General features: G+C 43.7%; 1 protein-coding gene across 6 annotated transcripts in view; it reads right to left on the bottom strand.

Moving 5' to 3' along the window:
- Positions 1–26,997, bottom strand: part of SMOC1 (SPARC related modular calcium binding 1) — a 125,046-nt gene that overhangs the window by 16,949 nt on the left and 81,100 nt on the right. For all 6 annotated transcript variants that reach the window (XM_035328923.1, XM_035328924.1, XM_035328926.1 and 3 more), the window contains exons 7-10: positions 26,131–26,211; positions 9,329–9,521; positions 8,369–8,451; positions 3,870–3,975 (exon numbers count right to left, since the gene is read on the bottom strand). In XM_035328923.1, the coding sequence (XP_035184814.1) occupies positions 3,870–3,975; positions 8,369–8,451; positions 9,329–9,521; positions 26,131–26,211 (463 nt within the window). The remainder of the gene's footprint in view (positions 1–3,869; positions 3,976–8,368; positions 8,452–9,328; positions 9,522–26,130; positions 26,212–26,997) is intronic.

Raw genomic sequence — 26,997 nt, 5'->3', positions numbered from 1 at the left:
TCAACTATGTGTCTTTTCAAAAAGGATACCAAACACTGGTTAATAAACTCATTTCCTACAAGCGCTCCCTTAATTACTTTGAAAACATACAGTAACAAGATGTGCCTTGGAGTTATTATATAAACTTAAAATTAAGAATGAATTTTACCAGAGATTTTCTGTTTCAAAAGTCTAAATGAAGTCTATTTGGCTATTTTGCTGTAATGTAAACCAGGGCCACGAGGAAGGGAAGTTCTCATCTCATTTACATTATTGTAAAGCAAGAGTAACTCAATTAAAGTCAATAGCTTTGAACTTGCTTAAACGAGACAAGACCTATAAGGGATTACAAGGTTGTTTTAAGCATGCCCAATAAAAAAAAAAAAAAAAAGAAGGTCTTATCAGGTTTTACTTACATTGCCTGCAGCAATCCAAATTGTACAGCCTCACTTTGCTGCTACTAGATTGTTTTCGTGTGTGCCAAGTATAAAGTGTGCAGTTTAGCACAGCTCTATGTAGTGCTCTAAAGGCAGATCTCTATCATTTCTCCTCATGTTCCTCCTTTCCCCCCAAAGAAAAAGTAATAACACACTAATTGCAATGCCATGGATAGCTTTGCAGCACATATAGGTAAAGTCTTGAAGACACTCAGCAAACACAGGAAGTTTTCACTCCACATATTCAGGTTCAGACTGAAGGCTGTAGGGTCATCTAATCTCATTTCCTGTATATCATAGGCACAGAATGTGAATCAAATTACTTTTAAGACCATAACTTGGGTTGACTAAAGCAAGTCTTTCTGAAAGGCATCAGGCCTAAGATGAAAGCCTTAGAGAGAATCCATCACTTCCCTCATTACTTCATTCCGCCTTACAAATCCCTCACTTTAAAGAAATTTTGATCACAAGTTTGTTTATATTCAGCTGATCATGTTCTTCCCTGTTAAGACTAAAGAGCCTGCAGAGCTTTTGTCCCTATGGAGATACTCAGATTATAAGTAATCATCTTTCAACCTTTTTTTCTTTCTTTCTTTTAATACACTAAGGAAGCCTGAACTCCTGAAGACTCTCACTGTTAGGCTTTTTCAGCCCTTAAAACTTTGGCAAGGTTCTTCTCTGTTTGGTCCCCTATTTTAATGTTAATACTAGAGGTGTATATTGTAGGCCAGTAACATCTCCCTGCTGCCACGGAGAAATGGAAATACACCCCTGTTCCCTAAAACTCCTACTTGCTACTTCTTTGATTATAAATGTTCATTTTTTGCCACACCCCCCCACTGCAAGCTCATATCCAGAGTTCAATGCACTTCACTAACTATTCAGTTTGGGGTACTGTGTCAATTCTGCCCCCATTCTGGAAGTGAGGCCCTACATTCAGTCCACCCACCCAAAAGGTCCACTCTGCACTTAAAATTCATGGGACAATAGAAGGGGCCAACTGGCCTGGGGATACAGCTTGTTTGCATCACGTTTGCCTGGCCTTCCCTCTGCAACAGGCATAAGCTTTGCTGATAATACATTTTAAAAGTACTTTAGATTATCAGCTTCATTTGTTCAGCCTCTAAAAGAGCCCCAGAAGATGAAATAATGAACAGAAGAAACAAAAACGCTGTAAAGGAACAGAAAAAGGTCGGCTACAGAGGAAACTAGTACATGCTTAAATACAGCACCTGTTCTGCCATCATTATGACAAAGATGGAGAAGAGCCTGAGATAAGTGAAGCTCGGCTCACAAACACAAATGCCTCAGCTGACATTAAGAAAAAACAGACCTCCTGCTTTCATTTTCAACATCACCTTCTCAGCAAACCTGGGCCAGGGAGGTACAGGATGAGCACTGTCATAAATCAAATATTTTGTTAGTTCTTAAGCCTGGAAATGAGTTGATTAGCCATATGGGCAAAATACCCATGGAAAAGAACTTTCATTTCTAGTGCCAAAGTGAAGTTAGGTCACCCGGTAAACTTCCAGATGTTCCTAAAGAGAAGACTTTGGACATTTCCCACATTGGGAAACTTGGAAAGTAGGATTCATTGCACAGAGACAGCTTCTCAGCTCTGCAAGCTCACACAAAATGAAAGCTGTACTGATTAAATTTTTATTTAAGTTTCTAAAATTCCTTGAAATACCTTTTTTTTTTTTTTTTTTTTTTTTCCAAAATAAACAGTCTCATCATGTCACGGTGGGATGGAAAATCTTGACACGTACTCTTTGGGTTATGCACCCACCCTAACTGATGCACACGGAAGTTTACACCAGAGCAGTTTCCCGAATTTAATCATGGCTGTGGGCAGGCAGAATATTTGGGTGGTAGCAGTCTCTTGCCTTACAAAGGACAGACTGCTAAAAGATTTCTTTTTCCCCTTGCAACTGGGCTGCCGACACTGGAGCTGAAAATAAATCAACACGATGACTGTGTGAAGAGCTGGGCAGTGAAAAATTCTGCCAGAAAGGCCTCTATTCAAAGCTGAGAAATACACAAAGCTTGGGGAACATTAGGAAGCAAGCCTGCTGGGTTTATAGAAGTACAGTGGGGGCATATATCTCTGGTTTCTACAATATTGGTTTATATTAAGCTTTATTTTAGGAGCGATGATTACATTGGCTAGGTTTCAGTCCCTGTGCCAAAGATGCCAAATAAATATCAAATACTCTCCAGGGCTTCCTGCCACCCCTACCCACTGCATTTGAACCATGCAAATTACACAAAATTGACATTGGAATGCTTATGGCTGGGAGAGAACGACGTATTTCCCATCCTTGGGGCATTTTTCATCCTGTTTATATGAATACAGACGTGCTAGGCATATACTGCTAATTCGAAAGGTTACAGAATATTCCATGTGCAAGCACTCAGCCACCAGCCCAATTTGCAAGGTCCAAATGCAAAGTTAGAAACATATGGGTTCACAAGCAATCCATCCTGAAGACAAGGGGCTCAAAGGTGCCACCCAGGAAATTTTTGTCTTGAGTATTTAAACATGGCATTGCTTCTTCCTTCTGCATTTTGAAAGAGGAGAGCAAGGGACCAATATTACTCTCAAAATGTTGGAAGTAACATGCACAGAGGCACCTCCTTCATCTCTACACCCAGATGAACATGAGCACATTATGTGTTGTGGCATCCCTGCGTGCTAAGCTAGCACAGTCCCCTTTTATAGACAAGAGAATCCAGAAGCATAGAAGTCTTGCCTAATCAAGGCAATACAGCACTTCTTTTCAAACCACAGTCTGTTCTCAGTGGACATGGCATGCTGCAGCATTGCAGCTGCTGCACTAAGGGGATTTCCTATCATCAAGCAGAAGGGGGAGACAAGACCTCAGCTTTTCTCCAGTTCCCCAGAAAAGCAGACCTCTGCCCACCTCTTTCAACAGGCCTGACCTGCTGCTTGAGGGATGAAGGGGCAGCTGGTCTGAGGGGAGGGTCATGAAAAACAGCTTCTCTCTCATCTGCAGGCTGGCTTCAGACCCACAGCAAAACTGCAGTGCTGGTGCTGCCAAGGATTCTGTTCACATTCTTCACTCCCCATGGTAGCCACTAGGCCACACGGCCTCCTTCAATCCATTTGCATTTTATTAGGTCTTTTCATGCACCAGGGGACAAAAGAACAAGCCACTTCCTCCCACTGAGCTCTCATTTCACACTTCAAATGGGCTATACTAACCTTTATGGTGGAACAGCTGCCAGGGAGGAGGGGTGGGAGGAGGCACCCCAGACTACGATGACATGACAGAGCAGCCTCTGAAGACACAGCATTAGTTGGTCTCCCAGCAATCCAGATCAGTGGGAATCAGCTCAGAGCATCACCCTTCCCTCCCACCCCCACCTCATGGGCACCCACAGCTCTGCAGCCACCTTGGTGGGTTCAGCCCGAGTGCTTTCCGGACTCACCTCCCACCCCCAGTAGGTGCCGCTGAGTTAATAGCCTGTACCATGTCCGTAGTGAGAGCATCGAGTAAGCTGGTAATAAATTCAACTTTCTTCCCTTCTGGGCAGCCTGTAGAGAGAAAAGAGGAGGTTCAGTGCAAGATCACAGAAGATCTCAGAAGATCTCCTAATACATTGCAGCAAGGATCAGCCAGAGCCCCTCATTTGTTTGTAACGTGGCAGCCATCATCACAGTCCCTAAGGAAAGGCAAAAGAATTCCTCAGTGGGTTTCTCTTCATGGCAATTTGTCCTGCAGCTTTTGTCCAGCACACACACAGTCACCAACAATATCTGGCAGGAAGGCCGTGTGGTTGGCTGTACAGCCTCTCCCAGTTCCCTACCAGCATAACCACAGGGATGTGCTGGAAGGGCCTGGCAGATGGAGTTCCCATGGTGACACTTGTAGAGAAGTTTACAAAACAACTCATTACCTCCTGGGTCATCTTCCTTTGAAAACACGTCTGTTCTGAGGTCCTAACTGACAGCTTACAGTTTCTTAAAGTGTGGGCCAAAATGAGCACTGCTGCTTGTACTCTCCTCTCCAGGCACAGAGAGTGCTGCCTGCCGGGAGCTACCACAATAATTCAGTTCTTTTCATGACCACACTGCATGGGAACTATGTCAGACCGATTCATCACGTGGCAACAGACCCCAGTCACTGCCGGTTTAGGCAGGAATTGGACAAAGTAGGCTGTAGACAAGCTTGGTAACTGTTTCCATGACTTAGTCCTGAGGCTATCCAGTTCCCTTCTGCTATAACCTCAGAATGACGGAGTCTCCTGTCAGCCTCCAATGACAGAGCTGAGACAAAAATCTCCATCTCCTCACCTTTATGAGGCAAGCTATGCAGTTTTATTGCTTTTTAAAGGAGGAAAAGCATGCTTCATTTACTACCACATTAATACTGTAACAATTGCTCCAGCCTACCAAAGAACAAATATACTTCTACCCATCACCTCCAGAGCCACTGTCCCAAACCCATCACCTCCCAACTCCGTTGTCTTCTTTGATGCGACACCAAAGCCATCACCACCTCACTTACCTCTTCTCTTTCCTCAAACCACTGTTTACTACCCATTATTCACCTAGGAGAGCATTACCAGAAAACAGTATCACCTTAGTAACAAGTAGCCTTTCTGCCTTTCCCAGGCAAGCAGAGAAGCACATGTACCCCAAACAGAGCAGCAGAAACATACTGTAATCCCTTGACAGCTGAAAGCAGCTTGCAAATTGATCTGACAAAACTCCTTTGCAGTATTACAGGCTCTGTTCTCTGCAACAGCTAACCAACAGTCCCTAGCCTGTCTCCATATTATGCGTATTACACACACGCACACCCCTCGGCACTCGTTTGGCACGTGGTCCAGAAAATGTCAGCATTGTAATGGGTAAGCTGCTATGGCAGCCAGAGGAGACCACTCACTTAAAGGAGCTTTTTGTTGCAGTAATGAGAAGGTTGAAAAACCATTTGCTAGAAGTCATCTCCCTGGGGCCTCAGCATCTCACCGTCTGCAGGAATTAGCAGCTTGCCATTTGCTATGTGCAAGCAACACGTTCCTTCCTTCTTTCTTCTGGCTCTTGTGAGAGCAGCCATGACACAGTTTGTGAAGAGGGTACATGTAGGTGTATAACAATTTGTGCTCATGTCTCTCCCACCTTAGCCTCTTCTGACTCACTAGGGTATTTTTTACACACAAGAACAGCTAATCAATCACAGAATGGCGTGGGTTGGAAGAGACCTTAAATAACATCTAATTCCAACCCCTCCACCATGGGCAGAAACACCTCCCACCAGACTAGGATACTCCAAGCCCCATCCAACATAGCTTTGAACACTTACAGGGGTGAGGCATCCACAGCTTCTCTGCACAACCTGTTCCAGTGTCTCGCCATTCTGAGTAAAGAATTTCTTCCGAATAACTGATCTAAATCTACCCTTTTGTAGTTGCACATTGCCGTCTCATGTGGAGCTTCTCATCCACCAACACCCACCTGGTCCTTCTCCTCATGGCTGCTCTCAATCCGTTCTCTGCCCAGCCTGTATTCATGTTTGGGACTGTTCATGTTTGGGATTGCCCATGTTTGGGATTGCCCCAGCCCAGATGCAGGACCTTGCACTTGGCCCTGTTGAACTCCATGAATTTTGCACAGGCCCACCTCTCAAGCCTGTCCAGGTCCCTGTAGGGTGGCATCCCTTCCCTCCAGCGTGTCAACCATACCACACAACTTGGTGTCATTGGTAAACTTACTGAGGATGCATTCAATCCCACTGCCCATGCCACTGACAAAGATGTTAAACAGCACCAATCCCAATACCAACACCTGAGGAACACCACTTGTCACTGGTTTCCACTTGGACACTAAGTTGTGGACCACAATCTTTGAGGGTGACCATCCAGCCAATTCCTTACACACCGAGTAGTCCAGCCATCGAATCCATGTGTCTCCAATCTAGAGACAAGGATATCATGGAGGACAGCGTCAAAAGCTTTGCACAAGTCCACGTAGATGATATCAGTTGCTCTTCCCCTATCCACTACTGCTGTAATCCCATTGCAGAAGGCCACCAGATTTGCCAGGCATGATCTACCCTTCGTGAATCTGTGTTGGCTGTCAATCACCTCCTTATTTTCCAAGTGCCTTAGCATAGTTTCCAGGAGGATCTGCTTCATGATCTAGCCGGGCAAAGAGCTGAGACTGACTAGCCTGCAGTTCCCTGGGTCTTCCTTCTGTCCCAAACCTCAAGTCTGCACCAAAAGACAACTGAGCACAGCATCTTCCAGACAGACAAACCAGGATCGGTAACTCTCCTCCATCTCCTAATCTCTCCTTTGTATTTCTAGTGATGGGAACCATCAGGGACAGGAACCATACATCCAAGCACAGAGCTGAAGTGTACTCAGGTAAAGAAAAGTGGCTTGAGCTGAGGGGGGAACTCTCCTGGAGTCTGATGCTGGGACCAGACCACTAAGAGCATCCTACAGATGTCCTCTTGTGCCTTGTGTAGTTCCTACGCCCCTGTCCAGCTGCAGCTGCAGTACAGAAGAAGGAAGAAGAAACCATTCTGTCTTCCTGAGAGATCAGACAGAGACTCTCAAAGAAAGAGACCCATAGTAAAGGATTTCCACTGAATTCTGGGAAGGCAGAGGGGAAACACAGGGAAAGGCAGTAAAGCAAGGGGAGAATGGGACGGACAAGAAAGGAACTAAGGTTATTCTATTTTACAATGATTTCCTAAGGAAATGAGCCTTAATGCAATCATTTATAGCTGGTCTGCTGGTTTCCCTCCCCCTTCCCTCACCCCTCAAATACATGAGCCAATTGGCCAATTTCATTCAAACGTGAGGAGGCGGCATATAGGAAATTTCTGTATGACTTGTGAAAATGAGCAGCCGCATAGCAGAAAGCCCTGCTGAGGGCAGCACTGCTAAGCAGAGGGCTATGGGGCCCAATGTCAAGAGCCAGCAGGAGGAGAATTAGGAGATGCAGATGGCAAATCTGGAACAAATCTCATTTCCTTTGCTAACCTGCTCAGGGATAACTCACTTTATGTTAGTCCTAGAAAGAGCCAGAGAAAAAAAGAAGTGCTACCAGCTCTTTCTGTGGAGTTCCTGGTCTCTAGTGCTCCCTTATGGTGGAGAGGAACCCATTGTAGCTTCTGGTTTTGAGCAGCTGTTCCCCACCCAGGAGAGCAATGGCTGATCTCTGTGAGGGTTCCTCACTCTGCTCCTTACAAAGGCAGAGGGAAGAAAAAACAGAGGACAGGCAGGTAGAATGGCATTTTTAAGAGCTGCTCAGACACCTACACCCAGCAGCTCTTCCTAACAGAAACAATGTATGCAAACAGTAAATTGTGAGTTGTCATTTTGTTAAGATGGGACAGATGAACAGAAAGCAAGCAGCAGTGGGAGATGAAGTAAGCCCCAAGTAGAAAGCAAGGAAACTAGTTCAGATAAATAAACATACGGCATTAAGTGACCTTAGTGCACCACTGTCCTGCCAGGCCCTGCAGTGTCAGGCAGCTAGTTGGTCCACTGACAATTGACATTTGTGTCCTCCACCATTGCTCAGATGGCCATCAAGCTGCTGAAAAGCCCTGCTAAATGGAAATGATATTGTCCTGGACACAGTTTAAAAAAAAAAAAAAAAAAAAAAAAAAGTTTTAAACACCAAGCACATTCTTTCCTCAGGGGACCTCCAGGCAACCTTTTTTTTTTTTTTTTTTTTTTCCTACAATTCTGATCTCAGAAATGTTTTAAAGGAAGGGCAGATAGGCAATAAACCAGCCCCCCGAACGCTCCCAGCTTCTTCAAGTTATCCAAAATAACACAGAATAAAACCCATGGTAAAACAAGCACAGTGAGGGAAATTCCCCATCTCAAGAAGAGGCTTCTTGGCCTCTTGAGGATCCCAAGGTGAGATAAGCAGAGAAAGCAGAGGTAGGATTTTGTTCCTCACTGACCTGGAAGTTCTCTGTCCTTGAAGGGATCATCAACCTCTGTGCTCTTCGATCTGGCATCACTTTCACACACTGGGGTCTCATAGCTGAAAAAGAAGAACAGCAGATGCTAAACTATGTGATATTAACTTTAGTGTCATCAGGTGGTTGCTGAGAGGTCATCTAATCTGCTCACTAGAGGGGAAACAAACCTGCAGAAGAAATGCTATTCTCAAGCATCTGCCTGCTTATGGACAGTCAGCAGCAGCAACAGGACATGGAGAGAGGAGTGGGAGCATGCTCCAAAGTCCAGTACCAACTCAAATCCACAAACAGCACAAGGCCCCCTTCCAACTACTGTGTGCACAGATTGTGCTTCTTTTTTTCCAGAAATGTCCATTTTCTGCACAATCACTGTGTATAGCAGAGTTTAGATCCCAGCTCCTACTGGATAGTTTTTTATATCTTTCCAGAGCAGCAATTTGTTTCTGAACCCCACGTGAGAAAATACTCCCTGAGTAGTTTTAAGATACAGAGCAGAAAAAGATCAAATCTATCCTTTGCTTAAAATCGATTAATGCACTACTGAGAAGCCTTCTAAATCTGTTCTGGTCAGGATCTAAGTGGCTGAAATATAAGCACAGAAATATAAAGCAGAGCATAACGCAACACAGACGCTTCTCTTCTCACAACTCATACAGATGACCTGTACTTTGAGCAGAGGACTGGTTCCTGCTACCACAAAAAAGCTGCAAGCCAGAAAACAAAACAAAATACTATTTTGCAGGATAGTTAACTGGAAAGGATAAGTTGATGATACTCAAGAACATCAACACATCATACAAGGCATTGGTAGCTCTAGGGAAGGCAGTAGCACACAGAGCTCACTACTCCAGAAGTAGGAACTTATCTGGTATAGCAATACTATTTTCTTCATATCTTACCTGCTCCAGGCAGGCATCTCACCAGGCTTACAGCTCTTACCGAGTGGAAGTACCAGGCAGGGGGCGTCCTGTGTCCACCAGGACACACCAGCAGTACCCAGTTGACTGGTGGCACTGCACTGGTTTGTAGAGCCCTCCCGGAGCACACTCTGGGATGACGATACCCTCGCGGGGGTTCTGCCTGGCCTCCTCCAGGGCGCTCTGCCTTTCCTGGTCGCAGGAGTGAACTTTCTCTAGAAGACAGGAGGGAGGTTGGAGGGGAGTGGAGAAAAAAAAAAAAGTCAAATCAGTATCAACTTCCTCAGCTCAGCAGGTCAGGGATACCCTTCACAACAGGAGGATATTTGTGTGTTTTCTTCCTAGTAAACACCAGTATGCCTACATCCCTACACCCTAGGGAACGAGAGACTTAAGGGTTGAGAACTACTTCCTACAATCAATTATAATGCTACAAGATTAGGGATTATAGGCATTGACCGCTACATGTCCAGCAAGCCAGGGAGGGCAAGAAAACTGCTCCTGTTCACCTGGGTGTTTGGAACACAGCTATCAGCTTGCAACCATGCACTACTACTGCAGCCCTGGGGTAAGCATTTCCAATAGCATAACTAGAGGCCTTCAGCTGTGACTCATGTTTTTCAGTTAAACAAGGGCGCAATCGGCCTGCCCTACTCCCAACCATCTCTTCCTCCAGAATGCCGTGCACTCTTCTTTCTCAATAGCACCCCTCCAGCACGAGCCCAAGAAAGCAGAACGGTACCATTTTAACACCAATTTATCCAGGATATAGAGCACCTGAGGGGTGCAGGATGCGATATCCCATTCTCCCTACACTGCCGGCACCTCTCCAGCACACTCCCACCATGGTTCCCCACTTGGAAAGTCAAGGGACACCTAACCAACACCATCTTCTTAACCATCCACCCTGAGGTAGGTAGGACCCTATACCTCAGCATCTTATTCCACAGGAAAGGATATTTCCAAGGACAGCATCAATTAGAGAAGAGAGTACACAATGACACGCACCAAGCCCGGTGCCCAACACCTTCAGCCCTAATGCTGTTTCTTCTACACCATCTGCAGAGGAGTGAAGCGTGGAGAGGTACCCTGCTGCTGCCTCTTATATGGACCAGTCGTTAAAGGGGTAAGAGATGCACAGAGTATTCGTAGGATACTAAGATTATTTGTCTCAACAGCCAGAAGTTCTCAATTGGAAGTCTTCAAATATTCTGGCCTTTTTAAGAGTAGAAAAATGACTTCAGCCTTGGAAACCACCAAAGGTAACGAGAGGAAAAAAAGCATGCATGTAAGACAGAAAGCAGTCAAAGCTGATGATCACATAATTAAAACATATGAAATCTGGGCTAAAAACAAAACAGCAACAAAAACAAACAAACAAACAAAAAAAAAAACAAGACAAGTGCTAAGTATTATCCTTAAGAGAGCGATGAAAACCACAAGTGGTAACAGAAGTTCTCTCCTTCCCTAGCTTTCCCTCCTTGCAGTTTACTCTGTTTTTTCTTTCTAAAAAGTCACAACCAGGAACCCTCCAGCTTTCAATACACAAAATGTTTCAGCACTGACAGGCAGCGATGCCAGGGGCTCATCCCAAACCTGCAGGCGTGGCATTACCTGAGCACCCTGCCCCAGGACAGGCTTGGCACAGAAACAACAGCGCTTGCTGTCCCCCTGTATTTTGCTTGCCTGCCTGCACCCCCATCGGTTATGTCTTATATTTTGGTAACAAATTGTGGGAGCACAGGCAGGAGCTTTTGTTCTGCATGTGGACCCAGGCTGGGTGCGGTTTCACCGCTTGCACCCTTCAGCAGCAGGTGGAGCACACAAAATGCCAGCAGTTCCACGCAGCATCTCCCCCGTCACAGTGTGCTTTGGGTACCGGCCGCACTGCTGCTGGTTTCTGAGCGAACCGCAGCACCTACCAAAAGGAGCCTTGAAGACCCAGCACGGTTTCCCTCTCCTCAAGGGCACCTCAAGCCTGCCACACACAAACCCACACAACCGAAACACAGAATGCCAACTTTTAAGTGTCGGCAAGTCTGACTCAAGCAGAGAGAAACTCGATCGGGAGGGAGCAGGAGGGGGGGTAAAGTCAACAAAAACCGAAAGGCAGCTCGAGCCTCAGCTGATATTTAAGCTGACTTCACTTAGCTGACAGATTTCACATCTGAAAAGAAAAGGCCCCGTGACTGCTCCCAGGCTGCATGTGGACAGAGAGGCCATTGAGCAGAGGGCTGCAGGCTCCCTGCGAGCCACTTACATCACAGGGGGCCCCGCGGGCTGCCCGGCAGCAATTTACACCTCGGGTGCAGGTGAGGAGGAGCATTCATGCAGCTTGTCGAAGCAAAGCCAGGGCCAGAATTCCCTGCCTGTCATCGTTTTATATAAGAAGCAAAACAAAACAAAACAAACGCCTACTGGCCAGAACTACATTCCAGGAATTTTTCGATCTAAATCCCCAAAGCTTCCTCAGTGCACAAATTCAAATCAAGATCTCTCAGGTCTTTTGAGTCTTGCCAAACCAGCGCTACGAATATCTCTGGACAAAAATACCCAATGTGTGTGTGAGGACTGATCTTGCAGGTTTTGTTCAGCTGATACTAAACAGACATAAAAATGCAAACCCCACTGTTGTCACCAGATTTCAGTGGGGCTTCGTTAACAGTCATACCACTGCAGCTGAAACAGCAAGGAGATGTGATTTTTCTCTTTTCTAGCATGCATGTAGAGGCAGCCATTACTCAAGTCCCATTTATTCCATTGCTCCCTGAAGAACACAACACAGCCACACCGTGGCAAAACAAAGGTCCAACTCTGGTTCACCTTCAGTCGTGGCCAAAAGCAGATATTTAGAGAACAGAGAACTAGTACAAGCATATACTTAATTTTCCCCTGTATTCTTCCAGTCTCAACTGCTTATGGATCAGAAACTTGCAGAAACAGAAGGACTTTGCATTCAGTAAGTAGTAATGGCTTTTCACTTCCACCAGTTTGCCACATCCCTCCTCATAAACTTTTATTGACTACAACACCCCGCAGTGAGTTTTTGGCTCAACTACATGTTGTGTGCAGAACACAGCACATACTTTGGTGGGATCTAAACCTGGCTCCAACTAGTTTTGTTTTCCTACCCTAGTTCTTCCGAAGGATGAGCCAGTGAACTCTGCAGTCACTCCCTCGCTGCCTCTCATTGCTTTATGGATTCCTACTTCATCTCTTACACACTGAAGAGTCCCAGCTGATCCAGTTGCTCCTCTGAACCATTTCCTGATCAACTCTATCTTCCCTGAGCTAGAGGGGATCAAAGCAGCAATTACACTGACATTAAATGGTGGCTCTGACAGCAGGCTTGTGGTAAGTTCCTATGGTGCCATATGTCTAATAGGCAGAAGAGAGTATTAACTAGCACCAGCCCCTGGAGAGGCTCTTTCCTCCAAGCTATCACTCTAACAGCTCTTAATTCCCTTCAAAACAAACATGAATATTAATAACTGATGTATATTCCAACAGCCAGCAAAATCAGCTGGGAAATCCATACCATCAGCTTCCCTAGTATCAGGATGGGGCCTGGCATGAACCGCACGCAGCGCGGCCCTGCAAGACAGCCTCGCTGGTAACAAAGGGACCATCAGATGCTATCCCAGCTTCAGCACACTCCGGTCAGCCTGTTCCAGTCTGAGGGCTTACTGGAAACTTCGCTGTTGTTGCCAAGGCCAGGTTTATGGAGGATAGGGAATGCCTATGGCTAAGCAAGAAGGTTTAATGCCAGCTATGAAATTAAACTGTCATCTCAAAAAGAAGCACATCTTTTATTGCATGGGTAGGGTACTTAAAAACCTATTCCCTGTTTCAGATAATGGAGGTTGCAGACAAAGACACAGAGAAAAGGCTTTCCTACTCTCCCTATATTAAACATTTAGAGAGATACGAATATTTAAGACAAAAAAATCAGTGAGTGATAAACAGCCTTCCCTTATTTTCTGCCATCTCTGCTTTGACTCATGACAGCCGTCAGCAAAGAAGCTGAGTAACAGTTTCCAGCTTGCAGGTGCTGGGTAGCAAAACCTTCCAGTGACAGCAAATCCAGGTTACAACAAATTCGGTGACAGCACAAAAAGAGGCTGCGCATGCAGACACAAAAGAAAGGATCACTGGCAGAAATAAACATTTAACTTTAACTTCTCAGCTCTAAAATGCTAGTTTTGAGTTACTTCTTACTCCTCACTGCTTCTAACACTCCTTATAACATTTTTAAAAGTAGCGTCTCTGAAGCTGTGAGCTATTGCAGGAAAGCAGGGTTTGGACATCTGCAGTTGTACATTATTTATGCAACTATTTTCCTCTAGTAATGGCCTTCTGAGAAATACATGGTCAGATTCATAAAAAGGTCTCTCATTCCTGGTCCCTTAAGTATACACACTCAAACATACATCTAGTGCCTGCACAATAAAAATAAAAATGATGGATGAGGTAAGGGACTCATCTGACTGTCTAATAAACGAGATGCTTATTAAAGAGATGGGGTGTTTGTTTACCTTACGAAGCTGGGAAGGGAGGGCGTCTAGCAGCCTCTGACCAAAGGCTTGGGCTCAGCAGCTCTCATGCTCAGCTTGTGGGGCTGGACACAGGTGAAGCACTGCTCTGGGGACCAGGCAGCCTCCCCCAGTTGCTCTCCTGATGTGTAACAACTCTCACTGCTGGCAGAGCCAAAGGACCAAACACCGAGCACTGGGGCTGCAAGGATGCTGAGGATGGTTAGGGTGGGACACAGGGAAGATTTCCCATCCAACCACAGCTGATTGTTTTTTCAATACTGCTCTTCTGTACATGATTTTATTATTATTATTATTATTTAAAAACAAACAAAAAAACAGAGACTAACTATGACACCAAAATCAACCACCTTGGAGAGATCCCTATATCCTTAGTCCTCCTTCCAAATCTCAGGGTGTAACCTCCCTCTGCGCTTCTCCCCAGCCCCCAGAACCTATGGGAACAGCCTAATCCCAGAGCCATGGGCTACTCCTGAGCAGGGCGGATTTGCTTCTCTTTCCCTCTCTCTCTTCTTTTGACCAGAAATTCCATCTGGACCAGAGAAACTTTTCCCATGGAGTTCCCACAAAAAGCTTCAGTTTTAATGAACAAGCATTCACTGGAAGGGGAGGAAAAGGTCTTTTACTGAAAGACTCTTGACCAGCCCCTATTGTTAGTGCTGTAGCAGGGACCTGACTTCAAAATACCATTTCAAAAAAAAAAAAAAAAAAAATCAAATGCCTGCCTCTCCCAAATTTTTTTTTTGTTCAGCTCTGAGCTCTCCCCTGCATCAGGAACTAGTGCAGTACAGAATGAAAGGCAGCAAAAGAGATATCTGGTGCCAAATTCCTAACATCCTGTGCCAAACCAAAAATAAGGGCTAAGTGTCTTTGTGCCTCAGTTTTCTTCCCAGTGAGAGAAAGCATTTGTTTGTCTCCCAGGCAAGCTTAATTTAAATGAGGTTGATCTTCCATTTTTATTTAGCCTGTTGTTACACCACTCTGACAGAGAAGAGGAGCCTTAAATGGTTATTTTAGCATATCCTGTTTACCAACTTAAAGGTGCTTGCATGTTGTTCTTATGTGAACAGGACTGGGTCCGCTCCAGAGCAGGTGCCTCAGTCCAGGTGTGGAGCTCACAAAGGCTGCAGGCAGAAAGCACAGTCTCATTCCTAAGAGAAGGTTCAGCACAGGTGGTATCAGCTGCTCAAATCTGCATCCCTTCCACCTCGGAAGGGAAAGAGAATGTGAAAAGCCTTCGGTATGCACTTTCACAAGGGCTGGCAGGGCTACCAAAGAAAGGCAGTGAATAGGCACCAGCTGCCTGTCCCCAAAGCTGGGATATGGGTGGAGGAAGAGAAACAACCCCTTCTGTGTTTACTAGGAGCACAATGACAGCTGAGCAAACACAGCTCATGAGGATAGCATAAATCTCTCCTCACCTCTGTTAGCCATCAGCTCTGCTACCCACTCCACCCTGTTCTGTCTAGGACTGTAGTCCTTCCAGGGTACTCTGTTTAACATAAAGATAAAAAGAAAAACCTTGCAGGTACTCCCACACTGTAGCAGTTGAGCAGTCCTTGCTTTACCTTGACACTCGCCCAATTTCATTTCTCAAAGTGTATGGCTACAGAAGAAATGGAGGTTACTACATGTTCCAGTGCTGAACGAGTACAATGCAAAGTTTCAACAGCTGGCTTATAATTTTAAAAACAGATTGTTCTAAGTGGCTCATTAAACCTAAGCTAGCAGGGAACACATGCCTCTCCTACCATTTACATTCTGCTCAGAGCGGTAGAGCTGCCCTGCATTCCCTCCAGCGTAACGTGATGAGAAGTCTGTTCATACCTACCCTCTAGCTTGACATAAGGAGGAATAGTTGAAGGAGTGAAGCACTGTCCCAGGGATGAGAGTTAACTTCCTGAAGGTAGAAGCCACCCTTCAGTGCTCAACAGATGCTCACTATGCAGAACCTGTGGGCACTAAGTGCTGCCCAGCTAGGAAAGGAGCCCGCTCCACAGTTTGTAAACCACACAGGAATAAAGATCCACGCCTGCATATCTTGAAACCTGTCCCAGCAATTCTAACTCAATTGTCGTTCAGACAGAGCTTGGACTCTTTCTACCATCCTGTCTGTCAGTCACAGAGTCCTAGCCCTCCTAGAGCTGTAGCCAGACCAGCAGCAGAAAGAAATCAGTACTATTTTATGGCTACAGTACATCATTCTGGCAAAAAAAGTGAAAACATTTGCATGATCATAAACAATTCTTTAGACAAAGCTCTGATTAAATTCTAGTTCATTAGAGCATATTATAAGTTGTGTCACTCTTATAAGCAAATGAGGGAAACGGACATTACATACAATTACTGTCAGATAACTGCCTAACGCTGCAGGTTAAGAAAAACATGCTCCAAGAGGCAAAAGCTCTCTGTGAAACAGTTCTTTCCTATTAAAAAGGATTATTAGATGCATCTTGCATCAAATTCCAGTAAGTGACCAGTTTGGTTAGTGGAACATAGCATCCATTTTACAGATGAAAATTCAGGAAAGAATTGTCATCTTGAGAAATTGCTTGAAAGCAGTATGATCACAACTTACAAGTACAAAGCAAAATAACTAGGGAAGAGAAATCCAACGCATGGAAAGGAAATTACTGGCAAGACAGCAACACTTGGAAAAAAATGGTTTAGGTAGACCGCAAAGAAGTCTGCAACTTAATGACATTGCAAACAACTAAAGTCAAAACAGGTAAATCTAGTTGTGGGATGTAGTGACAAGGGCCCCATGCACAAGGAACAGGCACTAACAACTCGTGAGCCTTTAAATCAGCACCATGTCCACCTCTGGGCAATGCCCACTGAGGGAGAGGTGGACATTTTGGCAACAGTGCAGAAGAGAGCACAGGGAACAGGCAGAGGTCTAGGAAACTTGATCTATGAGAAAATGCTGAAAGAATTCCATTTGTTTAGTCTAGGGATGACATTCAGTCATCTGAGATTTAAAAGCTGTTATATATAAAAAAAAGAGAGATGATCATAGATCATTTTTTTCTTCCCCAGGGGTAGTTCAAGTAGCAGTCAGCTTACTTGGAGAAAGGAGATTTAAGGTTTGATATAAAAAAAGCCCTGGTGATAAACTTGATCATTGAAAGAGTCAAAGGAATCCCTGTTGCCGTTTTAGGCACAGGTTGCCCAGAGCTGCTGTTAGCTTGGTATAATCATGAGTTTAAAAAAAAAAAGTGCAACCTCTTCAGGTCTTTTCCACTCTTCTCACAGAGGATGGTAAGCTCCAGCAGATCCTACATGACCAAGGCATTCTCTTTAGAAACACAGAAGTCTTCAAGGGATTTGAGCAGGAAGTTTCAGACTTGGGGATCTGATCTTCCTAAAGCATCTGGCTGCCATGTACCATATGACAGCTGTAGCTGCGCAATACCCTCACAATGACAACAGCTCCCAGTTTGAGCAGAGGAAGTTGGCATCAAAATGGAGGGAGCCCTGTTCAGTTCTTTACATCAGGACAGTTCCTCGGCAGTAGAAATGCTTTCGAACTTAGATACCACTCTTGTGAATTTGAGAGGAAGCTACCTAGTCTGTGGTTTTTCTTCTCCAACTCCTCTTTTCCATTCCACATAGTTTCTAAGCCCTGTTAGCTTGTGGTATACCTAGCTTTGAGATAAGCCATCTGTCTTTGAACACATCCATTCATTTTCCCTATACTTCTTTCTCATTGCACTCTTCCCACACTAAGGAATGTTACTCAATGCAATGAGAAGCTATATGTGTTTCCACTGGAGCCTTAACCTTACTGGGAAACTATTTCCACTTCCACACCTGTTTTGAATAGTACCTGGAACAACCAGCATGGCAATTGTTGGAGAACTTGCTTACCTCTGCTGGCTGGACTACATGAGCACAACATTTTTACAGTTTCGTAAGTGCATAAATACAGGGCACCAAACAGAAGCTTTTGAAAACCATCACAGGTAGGTAAGAAATACTTCAGACCACTCTACCTAATTCCTCTTTTGTGCTGGTGAGCAAAACGGTGGAGAAAGAGACAAGCGTGTTGTCTGATGAGTCTTTTCATGTACTGACAGACCAGCTTTTTCCTGCAGCATTTAGCACCACATGAGGAGACACAGGGAACTGCCTCTGACAGGAATGCTAGCACTTATTCTTGAACACCTAGCTTGAACCAGCCTGTCTCTGGGCAAAACGTTCAGGCTTTGGAAACTCAGTGACCCAGTGCATGGGATTCAAACGTAAGAGAAGCTGCAGCTATCAGGGCCTGTTCAATACGATGAGACAGGAGTCTGATGATGCCAGCAGGATCACATACTTCCCTGCATTACAACTGGTGAAACTGGAGAAATGCCCTTCCATTCACCCAGAGCGAGGGTAGCCAGTTTAATACATCTTCCTTCCTCGTGCTCCAGGAGATTGAAGGCTGCCTTGCTGTTTAAACACACAGTCCCATCTCTTTGCCTGGCTCTTAGAGTAGGTTCTCTACACATCCTTCTTTCCTGACTCTTCAGACACAACTCTTAGGATATTCTGCCAGATTTTTCCAGATACTGTTTCAACAGACTGAAAAACATGCAGCTAAGACACCTTTGAACCGTACCACAAAATGTCCCTGCTGATCTCCACTGACCACTTTATTTTGGTAGCCTAGCATAACGCAAAATATGTGAGGACCACAAAGAGAAAAAGAACAAGAGGATGGTAGCTTTTACTCATGCCCTCCATGCAGAAACATGCACAGAACTCTTACAACACAGCTCATAGCTCTGTTAAAATGAGGCTTTGAAAGTAATGAGACTACAGCCAACATTTACCTCAGATATTCCATGATGTCCCTCCACAAGCTCTACTGATATTCCTGCAGAACCTTGCGCATTTCCCTTCTCCCCTTCATCTACTTACTCCCTCTCCAAGGCCCACTGAAGTTTAGAGCCATTTCTCCACCCCAAGGTGACCAATAAAAGGAGGAAGCTTTCACAGGAGGGACAGGGTTTTCCAGTGGTTTTGAAACACAGCTTTGCTCCTTCATAGCCTTGTGCTCTATTAGGTGATATCCACAGCCTCCCTGGACAATGTCAGGGACAGCAGACACTTTTGGAGATACTCTTCTGTGTACCACTGAACCCGTTTTTATTCGTTTGGCTTCCTGCAAATGATTTGGGTCCTCAGTTCCATAATCGTCAAACGCCACCAGGGCTTTGGGTTTTAGGAGAGGCCTAGCAGGGCTACACTGTTCCAGATGGAACCTAGAGTGCAGGTCCAAGCATTACTTTTAAATCACTCCTCCTTATCCATGGCACCTTAGAAATGCTATGATCTTTCTCTTGAAGTTGAAAGGAACATTGTAAGAAAAGCAGGAAAGTGTGTCAATAGGATGGTCTATCTGCAGGCATCACTGTGTGCTCAAATGGATGTCTGAGGTGCAGATCCACGCACAAGCCTGTGCCAAATTGTGGTAGTATATACAGTGAGGAGCACCTGACTGCTAAGGACACCAGCAAATCAATGCAATTGTTTCATATAAACCTGCCTGTGCTAAAAAGCAAAACAAACTTCACAAAGTTGACCTCTCGTCTCTCCATTTCTCCCTTTAGGCCCAGGTTTTCCCTGGTGCTGCAATCTCTTTCCTTTCCTTTTCCCCTCCAAATCTTTGTTGGTTTAACCTCAAATGCAATTGTTTTGTTTGTTTGTTTGTTTTTGTTTGGTTGGTTGGTTGGTTTTGTTTGGTTTGGTTAGGCTTTTGTATTTTTATCTTCCTTTTACCCCAGCTTCTTACATCTTTGACACTTACTGCCCCCCTCCTACTCCTCCCTGCCCACTCTCCTTAACTGGCAGCTGCAGAGTAGCAGCCATGACTGCATGTCTAGAGTAATTTGTTTTCTTTCTTTGGGGGATTGGGAGGGGGGAGTGACTGAATTCTTTGGGAATGATTTATCACAGCACTCAGGGGGAGCTTCATTTATTTGCCTAGCTGCATATGGTTTAACACCTACGGTTCCATGCTGATTATTATACTATGTTATTTTTCCCACTTGTATACTTTGCACCTTTTCATAGAGCAGATTAACTAGTCCCCAGTGGCACGTTATTTATGGCTTTGTTTGCTGGCTGTCTGGGAAGGGTCCTGGTCCTAGATTGTTCCATTCTCCCTGCTTCTTCTGCATGCTACCTTCTTCACCACACCTGTCACACTGAGGCTGTGGGAGAATCACACTTGGGCATGACCTATATCAGACCCTCTCAGGACCTCCAGAAGGGAGTAAGAGACTACTGTCCCCCCCCAGAGCAGTGGTCAAGGGGATTAGTTGAACCAGAGATGGAGCAGCAGGACATGAATGAGAGGGACAGAGAGAATAAGAGAGAAACAGCACTGCATTTTATGGGTTCCAAGAAAGCAGGAACTCAGCAGAGAAGAATAGAGATCTGCAGTGTATATTAGATGGAATTAGTAAATTCATACCTAATGTGAGCTTCTCCTGAGATTGCTTCACTTCCACAGCCTAAATTAAGATGAATTCCAAAAGAAAACCAACCAACCAAACCAAATCAAAAACAAACAAACAAAAAATTAGCCACTCCCAAAAATTAAAGGTGAGAGAAAAAATCACCAAGGTTTGAAGATAAATAGTTCTGGCAGGTGGGACAGTGAAGTGACAGGTTTTAGTCCAATAGCTCTGACAGCTCAGAGGAGGACTATATAGGGAAGCACTGACTCAAGGTGCAGGACAAGAGCCTGCAGACAGTAGGAAAGGCAAAAGCTTTCTGACTCATTGGTTCCCTTTTATGAACCCTTGTTCTAGACATCACTGACAGTTTTTTTATTCTTCAGATATGGGGAAGTTCAAAAGACACTGTTCCCAGGTTTTAAGCCCAAAGCAGAAGAAGGCACCAAAATGTTCAGCAAGGAAGGGCTGCAGTCTACATTAGGATGTCATGTCCATGCACCAAAATGCTCCAATTCCAGTGTCACTCAATCTTACTCAGATGTCATTAAACCATATTTGTGTCTGGCTACTTCCCCTTCTCAACCTACTTTCTGCTAAAGTGACATCAACTTAATTCCGCTACTCTCCTTCACTTGGTGGCCTGACCAACACTAACCAGCCTCAAATTTTGGGGGAAGAGCCTACAATCCTGTAACAGACATTTGGACAATAACAATAACACTAACACAACTGGAACCTAGAGACAGTCATTTTAGAACTAACACAATCAGTTTAGAAGAAGCAGAACCTATGAGAAAAGCAGGAGGAGAAGCAGAAGCCCATGGTCTCACATGCCTTTAAATAATGAGGTGGGGAGTGCCATGTGCCAAGACAGAACATCTAATGAATGAGGCTGAGAACACAGGAAGGGATAAGCACAAGTGAGAAACTGTCCCCATTCAAAAACAGTGCTTTGCTTTTTGAGAGCCTCAATGTGAACCTACCGCTGACTCCCTGGTCCCTGCCCTGTTCCAAGTTTCCAAGGCACAGATTCCTTGTTAATGCATGGAATCCTACAAAGACTCCACGTGCCTAGGGAAACAAATTTATTTTTCCTAGAAGCAACTACTATCCCTGTTTTATAGGAAAGGTATGCAGAAAACTGTTACCTGTTCCTAGATGACTACTAGAAAGAGAGAGGTATTTTGGGGTGCTGATGGGTTTTCTCACTTTTTTATTCCTCCTCTCCTGCAAGAGGGGAAAAAATTGAGGGAAAACAGACAAACCAGAAAACCCATGTCCTGAAAGTACATTTGATATAATTATACCCCACCTGACTGTGCAGATCTTTGGAGACAAACTACAGTGTCGTGCGAGTACAGAGGCTCCCCTTCAGGTAGGTGGGAGAGTGTGCTTCTTCTGCTTGCAGGGAACGTGTGGCTTTCAAGCTGTTTTTCCCTTTGAGAAGCCCTCAAGTTTGGTCTCCAAGAAAACTCAATTGGAAAAAAAAAAAAAAATACCACCATTCTCATTTACAGCTATAACCCTGTCCATGAAGAGCTCCTGACAGCACAAATTCTATCACTGGAAAGCTATCACATCAGATGCCTTGATACTTGGGTGCCAGAGCCAAACAGAATGGGCCACGTGAAGTTGGCTCGCATTCAACAAACACGATTTTGAAATAAACAGCTACTTTTCTTCACTACCACCCCCCCCCCTTTTTTTTTTTTAAACTAGGCACACACAAACCTGTCTTCAGCTGCTAACCTTAATATATTACTCATTCTTCCTTTCAAATAACGTCATGTTCAAAACCCCAGTGACTGCAGAATATTTACTTGAGGCTGCTACTGCTGGTTTCTCTAGAGCTGTTTATTTTTCCATGCATGAGCTCATTACATCACTCTGTGGTTTTCTTAAAGGTTGTCAGGGTATGCTGGATACAGGCTGGAATCTCGTGCTAACCAAAACCAAATCACTAAGTAGCACAAATGGATTTGGAGATAACCCAACTCTGAAAATGAGGAACAACCACGAATTCTTCAGTGGAGATGGGGTACTCCCAAACAGGCTGCCATTAGATTTATTTTCTTGGAAACAGGATTCATTATCAAGTGTTTCCCTAGAGTAAGAACTGTAAAAGAATAATCATTTGGACTGTTCCAGGCTGGAGTATACTGGCGAGAGGAGGTAGGAAAGCAGCAGCCCGAAACAGTAGAAGTAGTATGAAAAGGCAATTCCCACCCAAACTGTTAGGAAATGGCCATTGCAAAGGTCTGGTCTGTATCTCTTCCTGCTCTGGCAGTGTTAAAAATAAATAACACATCACAAAGAAAAGTGCAAAGTAAGAGGCTTAGTTTGAGGGATGCATGTGTGCACATAGGTGTGCACATTTGTAGAAGGTGAAAATCAAACTGAACAAACAAAAATGTTTTTGTCATCTTGCACAGCAAATGAATTATTTTGTGTTTATCTAGATCTTTCACATAACCCCAAAAGAAAAACTTTTGGGTTTTTATGTTTCATAAAAAAAAAAAAAAAAAAAAAAAAAGGTTTAGTTTGTAAGTGTAGAAAAACATCAACTTTTCTGCTACTCAACAGTACAAATGTTACAGCATGTGCACATTTTGGTTCCTGCCTTTGGCCAAGACAATTTTAACCTGCATCTCACCCCAGTGAGAAAGATCTAGTCATTGTTCTTTAAGGTGGACTGGGGTAACAGCACTAGCAATCCACTAGCAATGGTGTTTTACTTAGCATAGAAAAATTCACTAGGAAAACACCTGGAGACATGGATTCTCAGTCAAATGCTCTAATCAACAGACTGGTCATTCTGATTTTCCTGATCCCTAGCTTAAGTAATATTTACACATACTAAGCAAAACATAATTGCTCCAAAAGAGAAGACTGTTTCAGGAGAACCATTCCTGCTCACCAGCACTAAATGAAAGGCAGAACACTCAGATTTCAAATGCAGCTCTTGTGAGACAAAGACTACGTATGCAACGAGGATTGCAGGAAAAAGCAGGGGTGTCACCAGTTCTGCAAAGCTCAGCTCTCTGCTGGTTGGTTCACTCTGATGGGATTCAGGAAATTCTGACTCAGAGTGCTTCCAGTAGTGAGAACGGGTCCCATCCATCACTACTACCAAGACGGATACAACAAATTCTTCAAATCTTCCTGACTTCCTCACTAATGTCAGGTACACGACCACACTGATGTTACTAGATACAAGGCTCAGACACAGGACAAGGCCTGAAGCCTTGTTGTGCAGTCATTAACCATGCTGGAAGCACTGTGGCTTTGTGTGCTATTCTTTGGGAGATTTAAAGGTCTGAAGAGAACATTCCAAGCTCCTCAGTTCCTCTCCCTTGCTTCTTTTTCTTCAGTAGATACTCAGCAATACACCACAGGCTCTAAAGGCAGCTAAAAGTATATCTAAAATGTATGGTTATGTAGGTAACTTACTCAAAGGTTATTCTAAAAGCTTCCACTAAAGCACAATATTAACAGGAAAGTGAATGACAAGTTACAGAGCCTATTTGTCTCAATATAACAATTCTTACATTCTCCTCACGGTTGATATAGTGATGGTGTTAGCTTTCCAATATGTCAAATAGCAGTGCTGATTAGAGAGTAGCAAACAAGTCTTTTGACAGTAGTTATCTATGGGACCATACCATTACAAAAAAAAAAAAAAAAAAAAAAAAAAAAAAAAAAAAGACCCATCCAGGGAAGCATGACATCATCATCTTCATCCAAGAGATACTTGGAGACATTTGAAAAACCTGATTCTAAATGACAGTTCTTCTCACCAGCTCTTAGTTGTTCCATACAACCAACCCTACCCTGTCCTTTAACATGTATGACAAGGGCCTGGAATGAGAGGTACCAAACAGAGGGATTAGGCTTAGCTGGCTGAAAGAAAGACTAAAATAGCTCACACTTCCCATCAGCTACACTATAGACCCATTTTGATGAGGCAGCATTTCTTGATATTGATAACTCACTGTAATAAACAGCGATGGCTCTGTATTTGTAAGGTCCAATGTGGAAACTTGAGTCTAAAACTGGCAACCCAGTCTCTTAATGAGATCCCAGAGCAAATGAGTGTCTGTTAGGGCCACAAGAAAGGCTGAGTCAGTTGAACCACTCATCTCCTTTTAGCATGCTGTAGAAACCACGTGTTATGAAATTCTTGAATTTTCCAGAAGATCATTTATTTTTGATTTGTAGCTTACACCCACAATAATCTTGTTTGAATGCGAGAAATGACATCATAACTAATTGGAAAATAAAAAGTGGAAAAAAGGTAAGCCTCACAAAATGAACTCTTTCACAACAGAACTCCTAAGGAAATGCTTGAACAACATGAAAGGCAGTCTACTGCTGCTCTATTAGGCCAACAAAGGGTGGAGGACAGACTCTTTAATGAAAGACCCTCCCAGTCCTAAGTCACTTTCTACCCTCCTAGAACCAAATTTGAGAGCTCTTATTTTCATCACAGGTTTGCCGCATAACAATGAAAGATGGTGTCTAAGATAGTCAGAACCCATCATTACATAGGATATTCATATCAAACTGTCACCTTCAATTGCACCATGAATAAACCGGTTGCCCCAGTAGTTCGCAAATCACCCTGTGAACACCCAGTATTCACAGACCACTCTGCTGCAAAAGCAGTCAGGAGGTGAGGTAGAGCAGACCTTCTAAAACTGGGGTCTGGGCAACACTGGATCTCTGGTTGCTAAGAGCTCCACACTGCAGTGAGACAACAACCTCGCCTAACCTAGAGTTCACCCTGCAAAGTGGAAGGAATCAAAAAAGTTACAGGAATTGCTGAGTGCCATGAATGTTCTCAGGCTAATCCAGAAATAGAAGGTGACCAGGTACTTCAAGCTAGAGTAATTTATCTGTTCTAGGGGCTGGAGTTATTCCCAACAGCTGTTCTAGCTATATATTGCTTTGTAAAATATATGCAATAAGAGCAGCTGCTATTCAAACCTCAGAATAAGCCCACAATTTCTTAAGGTGATTTTCTCTTTCAATGTCCCTTCTACCTTTTTGCATTCTTCCACTTTAGTTAAAATATATCAGACAGAAACCTTTCTTACCCCTAATGCCCTACTTTCCTATTCAGATTGTTCAAGTCTCTTGTGATTTCTTTAACTTCACACAGTTACAGCCTCGTCTCCAACCTCAAGTTTTATATCCTCACTTCATATCTTGCTGCTCCCCCTGCTTCCCATTCATGTTCATATTTTCTTTGCTGTTATTTGCTTACGTCTTCTCTCATCCACTCTACTACCCACAAAAATTCTCTCAACATTTACGTAAGCCCAGACATAAGTAACCTACTTTCTATTGTGAAATAATCCTATAATTCCTCTATCAAATATCAAACAATATTCCCTGCAGAGAAGAACCATGAAGTTTCAAGAGAAGCCCCTCTCTGTGTTTTCTCAACTGCTTAGACCAAAACCACTGCAAAGATCTCAGAGCCAAATGCATCTGTTTGCAAGTCCATCACAGACTTGATGAACAGCAAATAGAATAAAGATGACAAGTGGCTGGGATAAATTATCACATGAAGAAATTAGAGCTTCCCCAGTTCTGGTCTGTGGAAACAAACACCCTTCATCACACATTTATTGTGGTCTTCTGGACACAAACAAGGATGCTATCTAAAACTCTTTTATACCACACACTTCAAATTCTGCAATGTAAATGCAGCAGGATAGCCTACAATGAAGAAAGAATGAAACAAGACAAGAGTGAGGGACTGCAACTTAGATTTAAAAAGCAACATTTTTTTTTTTTTTTGGATGGAGTATTACCTGAATTCCTTACGCTGGAGCTGTTCAGTTTGGAATCTTTGATGACCAAATGCTTAATCCACAGGGTGGGTGCTGTGATCTCTGAAAGAGAAAAAAAAATAACTGCCTTAAAGATATTTGCTAGCAGCAGGTAGCAAATCCACATGGTCCTTACTCATGAGGACAAGTTGTTGCCAATGGATACAGGTCTTTGTAGAGATCGGCTCACCCCCTGGTGAGTCTTCCAACTGCTTAGGAGCCAGTATTTGTAAACGTGCCATGAGGTTATCTTATCATTATCTTTCCCTTCCAGAGAGTGCCTTTCTACTGGCAAAACATTATTTTCTCCCCCCATTTCCCACTTCTTAGCCAAATTCTCAGGTGTAAAGCCCTTCTCATCAAGACTTACAGAACTCAATGGTTATGTTATGTGCTATAGTAAATACTGGTTTCCACCAAAGTATGTATGAAATCCAGATTTTAAAAAGTTAATCCAGACCTTATATATTGTTTTAACAACCCAAGCATAGCTAATCACAGGTTTTTCAGTTCCTTAAAACAAGCAACAGCAAAACCCAAAATAAACAAGCAAAGAAATAAGGGTATTTCTGGAAAGATTTAAAGGGAAATTTGTTAAAGAAATAAATTCTGGTTAAAAAAGCACTTCTAATTCACTATTACCAAGATATACAAACACAATTTTGTGAAAAAAAGTACTTAGAGTTCCTCCTCTGAAGTGTTGCACTCAACTTCAAAACACAACAGAACCTGCCTTAAGAAACTCCTTACGGTAATGACACAACATCAGCAATTTAATAGAACTGAGCAAAACAGTACTTGATACCATGGGCTTGAGCTCCTAAAGTAGCATTTTCAGAATTGGTATTT

This window comes from Oxyura jamaicensis, chromosome 5, assembly GCF_011077185.1.
Source record: "Oxyura jamaicensis isolate SHBP4307 breed ruddy duck chromosome 5, BPBGC_Ojam_1.0, whole genome shotgun sequence".
NCBI lineage: Eukaryota > Metazoa > Chordata > Aves > Anseriformes > Anatidae > Oxyura > Oxyura jamaicensis.
This window is presented reverse-complemented; position numbering and strand designations above follow the sequence as displayed.